The sequence below is a fragment of the Pecten maximus genome, chromosome 17 (genome assembly GCF_902652985.1).
Source record: "Pecten maximus chromosome 17, xPecMax1.1, whole genome shotgun sequence".
NCBI lineage: Eukaryota > Metazoa > Mollusca > Bivalvia > Pectinida > Pectinidae > Pecten > Pecten maximus.
In genome coordinates this window covers 21038142-21050087 of record NC_047031.1, presented here as the reverse complement: position 1 = coordinate 21050087, position 11946 = coordinate 21038142, and the positions used below count along the sequence as shown (strand labels likewise).

At 33.6% G+C, this 11946-nt stretch overlaps 1 protein-coding gene across 6 annotated transcripts in view; it reads left to right on the top strand.

The window, feature by feature from the left end:
• Positions 1–416: 416 nt before the first annotated feature.
• Positions 417–11946, top strand: part of LOC117314906 (phosphatidylinositol 4-phosphate 5-kinase type-1 alpha-like) — a 54417-nt gene continuing 42887 nt past the window's right edge. For all 6 annotated transcript variants that reach the window (XM_033869004.1, XM_033869005.1, XM_033869006.1 and 3 more), the window contains exons 1-5: positions 417–701; positions 8868–8914; positions 9702–9815; positions 10490–10620; positions 11451–11568. In XM_033869004.1, coding sequence (XP_033724895.1) covers positions 620–701; positions 8868–8914; positions 9702–9815; positions 10490–10620; positions 11451–11568 — 492 coding nt within the window. In that variant the 5' untranslated portion in view covers positions 417–619. The remainder of the gene's footprint in view (positions 702–8867; positions 8915–9701; positions 9816–10489; positions 10621–11450; positions 11569–11946) is intronic.

The window sequence follows — 11946 nt, the reverse complement described above, 5'->3', positions numbered from 1 at the left end:
AAAAAAGATGTATCTCTATTAAAAATGCAGAGATATGTAGGGTATTTTAACCGTAAAAGTTGATAATTTTAAATACATAAATGTTCTGAATATGAAATCAAAATTTCTCTTTCATTTTGGAATATATAGGGCCTAACCTACAAAATATTGATTGTGGACACGTGATAATGAATGTAGCCCTGCTTTAGTCCGAATTGATCGATTGAAACGTGAGAATTTCTATTAGAGTTTCTGAACTATGTTTCTTTTATTAGCAAATTAAATATATTTATGTTAGGCCTACTATCCAACGCATCATTGTAATAACGAAAGGAATCTTCTCCTCTGTGATCCTCTGTACAGACTAAGGACAGGGCGTCTACAAACTCGATCTCAGGTGTCGCCTGTTTACGGAACTAATTTAGTGCGCATGCGTAGTATCCATGTTCCGTCTATGCTGTCAGACAGCCTCCCGGTTCGACGAAATATCAACGAGGACACAAAATCTGGTGATATTCTAGCACTCATAGCAACCGAATGGGTTGACGCAAGATATATAGTAAAGCTGAGAGGAGAAATGAACTCTCAATACATAGGAGACGGTCAGAAATCGTAATACCGTGTGCTAAAAATAGGCAAAATGGCGACCAACCTTCTGCAAACAAGTGAAATTCGCGAACGGGAAAATGACGTGAACAGTGTGAAAGAAGGGTCCGAAGATGGTAAGATATCATTTTTGAATTTATATATTTTCTCTGTTAAAGTGTGAGCTACAACGTTACACAGTAGGTACAGTAGATATGATTATTTACCTCAGGAATTTCGGCTGAAGGTTGGGATGACGAATAGGACAGCTGATGATAATTTTGCCTGTGGTAAAAAATCAATGTGGACAATGGTGATTTTGAGTACAGTATGTTAGAAGATGAAACCTGCATGTGCTTATTGATAGGGAATATTTGATTATTCATAGGCTCACTCGTGTCACGTATGCTTGCTGTCTACGCCTATATCTGCTGTACATGTGTATCTCAAATATTATGTATAAATTTGGCAATATCATTATGATGATTATTGCATGGTTGCAATTGATGAATCATGTTTTTTATAAAATTTATAACCGTGTGTTGCTATCAGTTCGTTACTAATAATACAAAAATTGAATGTTGTTAATTGTTTAGAAATGGTACTATTATTGTGCGATTATTCTTTTTTGTTATGTGTAGTTTTGAAATTCCAAATGCACATGTTGTATTTTGGAAGTCATTTTGAATTGACCTTGTTTGTCCACTGTGTTAGAATAGGGAGAAGTCGAGATAATTATTGATGCAAGCTTATTGATATGCCTAGTGGTTCCCTTAACGTTATCACCACCCATTTGAGATTAAAACTTAACCCGGATCTGACTTAGATTTGTATGGTGTGTATGTGGGTGTCATTGATGAAGCAGAAGATGTTTAGTCTTCCAGAGCACCCGGTTTTATAATCCCTGTGTTTTTCAGGACTATCTATGTAGATCGGTATTTTGTTTATATTTTGCCCATGTTTAATTATGGTTTCGTTATTGTCAGTATTCTTTGTTGCTTTTGCCCCTGTACATGTCAATAATGGATCAAACATAAACTGACAATACTTTGTAATCTTTGTACTTCTATACTAGACTCAAACGGTCAACCTTTCCTCTGGACCTTCTGCACATACTCAAAAGTCTAGAAGTATAGAGAATACATGGTTAGTGTCTTAAAATATAAGCTGTATTTTGGTGACTAGAGCCACTTTTTATTATTTTTTTCTGAGCCAGATGTATACAACTTTTCTTTTAAGACACCATGTATTCTTTTTAACCTACATGTCATCAAGTATAAGCATTTTTAAGTGAAACGGTACCGACAATGTTCCAAATATGTTCGCCTTTTAAGTTTTGGTTCACTTGAAAGTAAAAATTCAGTTGAATTGGTGCTCATACATGCTGATTCTAAAATACAGCTGTTTTCCATCACCGCCAATTACAGCAAAAATATATCTGATGGGAATATTAATTCCAAAAATTGGAATGTCAGTTGCAGGATAAAGATATATAGGCGGTAATGGTGCATTTATGTACACTATAATGAGTCATTACAATTGCAATATATATCAAGTGATATTCAATCTTTCATTTGACTTGAAAACAATTTTCATCAGGTATTTTTAGCCTAGCTACCATCATCAAATGATGGGCTATATATTCAAATTACCCTTGGTTGTCTGTCCATCATCCGTTCGATCCATCTAAAAACAATCCTTATTATTGCCATTTCTTGAGAATTAAGTTCTGGAGGAATATTTTTCAAACTCCATATATATGTAGCTGGTTCCCATTGGTCCCTAGCTATAGCTATTTGTGCCCATGATCAGGAAAACAATATAGTTGACAGGAAACCATTTTGGATTTTACACAACCCTCTCAGCAGGACATCTAGTAGATACTTGAGAGTATTTGTTTGACTCCCTAAAATGACAATTAACTCTTGTGATTGAAGGGAAATATCTATTTGACAGACTATAGATGTTTTGACCCTTGATCGTGATTTCAGAGAGATAGTGGTTTGACTTCTGAAATTGCTAAAAATCCAGGGTCAATAAGTACTGCAGCAGAACTGGACTGGGTCGATCATCGGCGACCAGGTATACATAGCTCAATTGGTAGAGCATCTGGCTAGTATTCGGAGGTCTCTGGTTCGAACTCCATTCTGGTCGTACATTTTTCCACTTCTCTTATAATTACATTTGGTGCCTGTGACCAAACCTTGTTTCAAAATGAAAGTCATGATCATAGCCAAGTGAAATACTTGACAAGGGGATACCTGAACCTGGGTTGTGAGTTGTTAAGTCTTCAGGGTCAAGTGTAAAAGTGGAGAGTTTAAAAGGTCTCCTTATATAATTACTAGCTCATGCCCATCAGACCATTGGGAATTTCCATTTAGCCTATAGTGGTAGGATGTTTGCCTTGAGAGGGAAATGTCGCTAGTTTGAAGCCAAATACATGCAAGATGTTTTCATTATTCCTTCCTATTACTGAACTTCCATGCCTTTATATGACATGACACTCTTGTCAGGTATTCTCCATATAACAGGGTATCCAGTTGACCGTTGATTTTTAGCAATTTCAGAAGCCAAATCACTATTTCTGATAAATCTGAAGGGTCAAAACATATGTCAAATAGACAAATCCCTCAAAACCAAGAGTCAGATCTCAATTAGGGGAGTCAAAAACATACTCAGTCTCTCAAGGGTCTACTGCTGGATGCCCTGATATACATATAACACCTTCATGATAAAAGATCTTGTAAAAGTACAACTATACAGCTGGTATTATATGAAAAATATATCATTTCTTATTGGTGTCTAAAAGTCTGGTTATATTTTTATCATTGTTTGAGAGAATACAGTACAGTACCGTATCATGTATCAGCGATTGTGAAATTCATGAAATTGAACGCTTCAGTATTCTTATGTGTACACAGGGCTGAAGTCATTCTGTCATAGCCTTTAATCCTTGAACATATTGTTGTTAAAACAGGTCACCTATATATAGATCATATACACAATGTAAGTTAAACCTGTAAGGTATTTTACTGGGTTAAAATATATATATTTGTATACATATAAAAGTTCGGTAGGTACGTATACCTGTATATGTATATTATGAGTTTGAAATATTTGTTTACATGGACAATATATATATGTATATATATAGATATTACATTATATCTACACTATGTAAGTAATTTATGGTATGTCAAAGCTGTTTATTGACTTTATCAAGGATTTATCCAGTGCTTCAGAACTGATCAGTGTTCAGGTTAAACCGTAGGTAATATATAGGTCATCTTGTGAAACACACCAACAGCCTTTTCCTTATCCAACTGTCACTACTCAGAAGTTATACTGTACCTCGAGCTCTGTCTTTGAATTTCTTTCTACTTTCTTTTGGCTTCACATATATAAAGGTAAGCAGCTGGTGCCGGTGGACCATGAACACCCGGCTCCGCGGGAGGTGTGAAAACTCGTGCTGCTTACGCCGACAAGAAGGGGTGCCGGAGGGCACAAATAAGAAAACATCTGAGTTTCCCCCAACTTATCTGAATATAAAATGTATATCTGAAAAACTAAGACTTTTCAGCTAAAACTCAGATATGTTGGGTAAAACTAAGATTTTTCGCCAAAATTCAGACTTTTACAGTTACCAGTGATATAGCTTAAGACAGCAGATTTTATAAATATCTAAATTCATTCAAAACAATTACATTTATTGATTGCAACAAACACGAAACTTTGTGATCTGCTGTTTAAACATGTAGTGGCATATATATACGATCATGATGATCGTGGACCAAAATTTGATTGAGTCCCAAAATTTGGTTTGTTTTTTGTTTAATGTCCTATTATAACAGACATGGTCATTTAAGGACATGCCTGGTTTTGGAGGTGGAGGAAAGTCGGAGTACCCGGAGAAAAAAACGGCCTACAGTCAGTACCTGGCAACTGCTCCATGTAGGTTTCGAACTGTCAACCCAGAGGTTGAGGGCTAGTGATAAAGTGTCATAAGGGACACATTAATTAACCACTCAACCATGGCCACTTCGACCCCTAAAAGAAAGTATATATGAGTCTATTTGGACTCAAATATCTGATCATGAGTCCAAAAAATCACTGAGCTCATGAACAAATGGGTCAAATACTGTATAATACTGTAGTATTGGTCCTAGAAATTTACATACAGTGGACCTTTGTTAAACCTCAAACTTTGCTTGAGGTTTAAATTCAGTCCTGACAGTAAAATTCTTTATAAGATATATACGCTAATTCTATATAAGATATACTCAGTTATCGCTTACTCATAATATCTCAATATTTTAATTACTAACTAATTATTATAAGCTAGCTATATCTACCTACCACTGACTTTGAGATAACAGCATTTCGACTGAAATTTATTTATGCTGTTTGGAAATCGGTTCCCACTATTCAGATTCCACAAACTAATTATGGAAAAAATCTCATAAAATCCAACATCATAAAACATGAACACATTATATTACAATATGTTGCAGCAATCAATATATCCCAATGTTTTTTATACAACTTGCAAATGTGTATATAATGTATATTGGCTACTATAGGTTTTAAGTAGATGTTTGTGTCATAATGTTTGAATCAAGTGGCACTGATCTGACTCTGTGTGTATACAATACACATGTATGTATATGATATGGCTATGGATAGATTTTCAGCAGTTATGTACATGTATATGTCATAAAGTTTGAGTGATCAAGTGGTTCTGATGATTACAAAGCTCTATATAGCTACAATTTACATCAAGTTGACCGTTGTTATTTAATGATTTCAGAAGTCAGCTCACTATTTCTCAGAAATTTCAAGCGTCAAATGAAAACATAGTCAAATCGCATTTATTACATTTTTACCAGTGAAATATAAAAAATTATTCATTCTATAAAAGTGATATTTTTCACTAGTGAAGAATATCATATTTTTCACTAGTGAAAAATATCACTTTTGCTGATTTGACCAATCAAATTAATGATTAGAAAATACCAAAATAATTGACCAATCAGAAAGCCCGACATATATGTCAGCACCTGGACAGGGGAAACTACTTTTTTTGTTTACAAATTATCGCTGTAGTCCTAGTTAGCATACGGGGTAGGGTTTTCATTGATAAAAAATGTAATAAACAGAATATCTAAGAGTGTCTTCAGTAAAAACAAATATATTTCACTCGTGTGGCTAATATTTTGATATTTTTCACTCGTGCTGCGCACTCGTGAAAAATATCAAAATATTAGCCCCACTCGTGAAATATATTTGGTATTACTGAAGACACTCTTAGATATCCTCTATCTCTTCAGTCTCAAAAGTCAAATATGATTTGGGGGCGTCCTAAAGCATATGGAGACCCATCATACATGATGTATTATGATTGATAATATCACATAATCATCCTCCAGTGAAATCGCCCATGTACTTATAATTATATTTCTTCTGTATATATATACATGTATATATGTCAAGTAGTAATAACGACAGTATATCCAGACAAGTAAATTGTTGAATTTTCGAGGCAATCTGCCCCTTTATCAAGACACAAGTAAATTAATACGATCACATATAGACATATAGAACATGGAACAGTTACACAAATATACTGGGTATAAACAACAATAAATATCGTAATGTTGTAAAAACGATCCCCCTTGGCCGATACTTAATTCGCCGAGGGCCTGTTATGATTAATTAGGAAACATCTTAGGTGGTGTACAGATGCTAAAAGTAATTGAATAAATAAATAAATAAATAATATAACTTAAAGGTTTAACAAAATAACATCGCGGGTTGATTCGATGTGATGGCAGCGTGTGTTATGTCGTGAATGTTTTTGTTGTTGTTATTGTAATATATACCCTGGATCAGTTTTTTTTGCCTGTCCCAGTCAGAAATTGATTGTGATGTCTAAATATGGATAGTGACATGTGCATTAGGTCATGATTTGTACATGTTGTTACAAAGTGGCTGAATCTGTGTTTGCTTTATAATTAGCTATAGCCCTCCATATTTTGACTTAAAATTCTGTCGAAATGTAAGTTATTCTGAATAATATTTGTTCAAAATCATCTCTTTAATTTGTTTTCATTTCAGAAGGATTTTTATGAAACTTTTAGTTTTAATCTTGGCTTGCCAAGGCTTGCAAAAATAAAATCTTCTAAGACTTATTTCATAAAAACTCATGCAAAATGAACAAATTCATTAAAGATCCTATATATAGTGACTCCAATATAATATTACATATATATTGCTCTTATATGGGTATATATAGAAGGTTTTTTTTGGGGCCGTTGGCGTTAATGGGTCCCATTCCCAATTGATATTATTTCATATTTAAGCCAAATTTCCCCAATTTCCCCAATTCACTAATTATCTCCAGAAAATGTAACAATAAAGCCCCATCCCAAAAACCAGGAAGAAGTTAAAAAGCCCTATAGATATACAATAGCTGTAATATAGATACAAGTGGTTATAAAAGGTTTTGAAGTAGATAAATATATATATGTGATCATTTAGTGGCAGTAACATGTACTATAAACAACTCTATATAGGTACATATACCGTTCATGTACAAATGGTTATAATTACAAATCAATGTCCTACTTCAGTACTGTCTGCCTGGTAAATCTTTAAACCCCCTGCTGGTGATCAATGATATTGATCTACATACAAAAGAACTTCTATAAATATTTTGTTGCCCTGCTGTTCTCTAGTAAAACTTTTTAGTATTTTTACTTGATTTAATTCTCATGTATGTAACAGTATGTGTTTATTTTGATTAAAATAGTTAACATCTGTGTTATAAAAGTCCTTGTGTGTTGGCCCATATACTACAAATCAATGTACCCGGGTAGAGTGACTATGTAAGTTATATTACTAGCTTGTTAATAGTTAAAGTAGACCTACATATATACTGTAAATCAGTTATATTTCGTGTGGGATTTATTTTCGCGTTAATTCGCGAAGAGAGTCAAACGCGAATTCAAATCCCTCGCGAATATTTATATCAGAATGACAAGAATAAGTGTCGTCCATTTTGAATCTACCGTAATCTTTATAGTTGGTGAACAGACATCGCCGTTAAAGTAATAATAGAATGATAAATTATATACTTATATCAGATTTCATATCACGAAACACTACATATGAACGGGCGCGAAAGCTTTATTTACATTAAAAACAACTCACTTCACTCTCCACATGAAATATCGCCGACGTCATTCGTGAATTTAAAGTCATTTTGAGATCAGAATTCGCGAAATTATGTATTCGCGAATAAGTCGAATGAGACAAGTTCGCGAAATTAAGTACTCGCAAAATATAAATGATTTACAGTAATTCTGATGTATAGCTGTATTATTATATATATATATAGGTGGAAGAGAACATTGTTAGTTAGTTATACATACCGTGTATATTTACATCAGCAATAATCATAATGTAAATCAGTATTTTTCCTGGGTATTTTGGGAAAACATAGTTGACCGCATTGCAAAAACCTTTGAAATAATGCATATAAATTATGTTAAAAGCTTACATATATATGCATGCTGATAGTTGTTTTTGGAAAACATAGTTGACGTGAATTGTAAAAGCCTTTAAGCTTACATGCTGATAGTTGTTTCATGAGTGTCGGGTTAGTTGTTTCATGAGTGTCGGCCGCGGGTTTTCCACTATCTTTAATACAGTGTACATTTTAGATTTACATGATGGCACATGCCAATATTGACCCTTAACCATCAATTTTTCAATTTTTTTTATCTATTTTGTGTTCCGGTAATATTTGCCATGATATTTTTTCTGTTTTTTTCTTTCAAGTTTTGATCTAGGGACACATTTTAGATTAAAAAAAAAGATTAGGGGGGAAAAATAAAGTTAAAATGCATTGGGAATGGTGTTGATTTTTGCAAACCAATTTATAGAGGCAGAAAAAAAAAATTCCTTTAAACAAAAATTTTTAAATATTTTGTCAGGGTACGGTTCTTTTGTCCAAATTTCCTATATATACTTATGTGTCCCCACCACATGTCCAAATTTCCTATATATACATATGTGTCCCCAACTACATGTCCAAATTTCCTGTGTACATATTTACATTCCTAAACTTGTCCAAATTTCCTATTTATATAATTATATATTATACTGTGTGTGTGTCCCCAAACTGCATTGAAAATTTTCCCTAATTAATGAAAATAGCATATTGGTGACAAATTATATGAATATAGCATTTAGTGTTTGTGATATTTTAACAAAGCTGAATCATTCTTTTTTCTCTCTTTCAGAGTGTGACGATGATGGGAAACAGAAAAATAGACCCCCACCCATAGAGGTAATGTCTGGGACAAAATAAGGTGCCACATCAGAGTTAATGGACACCTATATCGCTTGGAACAAATTCCTGACAAATAAATTTTTTAATTTATAAAAAATATTGAGAAACATATATATATGGTAATCACTTCTGTTGGTATAATTATGATAATAGTAATATAAATCCACCCATATAGGTTTACTCAACAGTTTAAATTTATTAAAAATTAACAAGGGCAGACAATTCCAATGAGACCCCCCCCCCCCCCCCCCCCCCCCCCTAATAACTTTTATCAAAACGTGAGATTAATCTGTTTTAGAGTGATCCTTATACATTTATTTTAATGCCCTACAAAAAAGTAAGGACATGCCCGCCAAACAGTGATCGGAGGTACTAGTTTTATGTAGGTACTAGCGCTGGTATCTGTGCATGTCCATCTGGCCAATTCAGTTTACAAGTTTTGCAGAATATACCAAAATACCATTAAATGATGATGAGATATAGGATATAGATATTTTACACTGAGGTTCTTTTGGGATCAATTAAACATTTCTAGTAAAATCAGAAGAAGGAAAATTATTGATTCTACAAGTTAACAAATTCTTATGAATTCAACATCAACTCCAGTTCAAGATCTGTCAAAATAGAATCAATGATGATTATGTAGACATGTTTCACAAACATTTTCTAATTATGTTTTAATTTGGGATCTTTTTCCTGTATGAATTCCCATAAATCACTGAAATATGTTTTGGGTCGTGAAACATGAAGTACAATATTAAAACAAAACACGCTTGCTTTCCAGGCCCCTTCCAACGTGATGGGGCATGGGCCCCGAACCCCAGGAGGGTCCAAGGAGAAGGAGAAGAAAATTGGGCACAGAAGAGTTGACGAGACTGGTATTGTCACCTACAAAAAGGTACACATTGTATTGTCAATTGGTATACTCACGAGGTATAACAAAATGTGCATATTATTCTATTACAATTATATTTTTACTGGGGATAATTTATACATTTATTCAGTATAAACTTTTTCATGCACAGTTAATTAACAGTTCACTTTTATCATAGTCTATTGATGCTGAGAACTCTTTTGTTTAGAAATCTAATTAACTCCATAAGATTTTCAATTATGATTAACTGTTAAAACCACATCTGATTTGAGAACTGTCATGTTATTTGAATTTTGGACTCAATTTTGTACATGTGAATTTTTTTTTTATGTCCTGAATGAAATAATATTTGATAAATTCTTTTACATCTTGATGGGATACTGATGATATTGTAAAAGCTTTTAAAGTGAATTTTCATATTTGTATATTTGCCATTGTATGGCACTGCCACTATATAACCCTACCAATTCAGTTGCGAGTTCACCAGCTTATGAACTGCCAACTGAAATTTGAATTTGAAAATTTCAAAAAAATCACACGACAAATAAAAAATCGCAGATGGTAAATATAAGCATTGAACGGCTTTCAGTTGGCATTCATAGTCAATATGAATGCCAACTGAAAGCCGTTCAATGCTTAAATTAATAACTTATTATTACAGTATCAAACATGAAGATGTTCTTGATTCTTTTGTTCAGAAACCAACATCGGAGTTGATGGCAGCCATACAGCTAGGTATTGGTGCCAGCGTTGGAGGGCTTTCCTCGAAACCCGAGCGTGATGTACTTATGCAGGATTTCCAGGTGGTGGACAGTGTGTTCTTCCCTGCGTACGTATATCTACTGTACAAGTCCATAACACTAACAGTGCTAATATAATCCACACTATAGCAGTGCCATAGCCATACCATATTTGCCTGTTAAACCACTTTTAGCTACTAATTCGAAATAGGCAATTCTGCAAAAATGCAGATGGGGCTCATAGATAAGTGGAAAAAATATGGTTAAAATGACAGATATTTTTTGCATAATCACATTCCTTACTTCTGGTTTTTTGTTCAATATTTTTTGCATAATCACATTCCTTACTTCTGGTTTTTCGTTCAATTGTAAAGATGTGGTAAATATGAAGTGAAATGATATTATTATTCAAATTATATGTCAGTAGTCTGGATCACAATTTAATACACTATGTTTAGTGACTGTCTGTGTTTTAGCCTACTATCATCAGATGGCCGACTATTCAAGTCATCCTATGTCTGTGGTCCGTCCATAGCAATTCTAATAATCCTTGTTCTACTATTTCTTGAAAAGCACTTAAAGAATATTTCACAAGTTCAGATGTAGGTTTTCCTTGGTCCCTAGTTGTGCCCATTGAATTTTGAGTCTTGATTGGGAAAACAAAATGACCTGGCTGTAAGCTTTGATTATCTGTGAATTCTTGGCATATAATTCCATATCTGGTGGGCAACTGTAATTCCCTTATTGTTTTATTTTCTTATATTTATGGTAAGTCCACCACAATTTGAGTTGAAGTTTTTGTGTTTGCCTTAATCTCGGGGTTTAATATGGTGATCATGGCTTCTGTAATTTAGATTTTGTTATATTTTTGAGATATCTCACTAAGTGACCAATGTGGTTATTTGATTTATTTTTACAGGGAAGGAAGCAACCTAACGCCCGCTCATCACTACAGTGATTTCAGGTTCAAAACCTACGCTCCAATTGCATTTAGATACTTTCGAGAATTATTTGGTATTCAACCTGATGATTTTCTGGTAGGTATACACTCTGGACTCAGTCGTTCAAAAGGTGATTAGCTTAATCACTTGATTAGTGAAAATGTCATTTCTCATTTGTTGAAAAACCTGTGAGTATATCGTCTTGAAATTATGCAAGTTGGAAGAGAAGAAAGATTTACAGAATTTTATAAAGTTTTGTCAAGTTAGTTCTACTAGAAATTATTATATCAGGATTTGAAAAATGTTGTTAAAATGTGATTAGCCTAAATCACCTTTTGAACAACTTGGCCCTGGTATACTTGATTGAAAATGGAATAGTATTATGATACATGATATCAGTGTCTTGAAACACATTAAGGTATTTCTTTATATTTGAAATATAATCATCTACAAACCATATTAGGGCTATTCCAC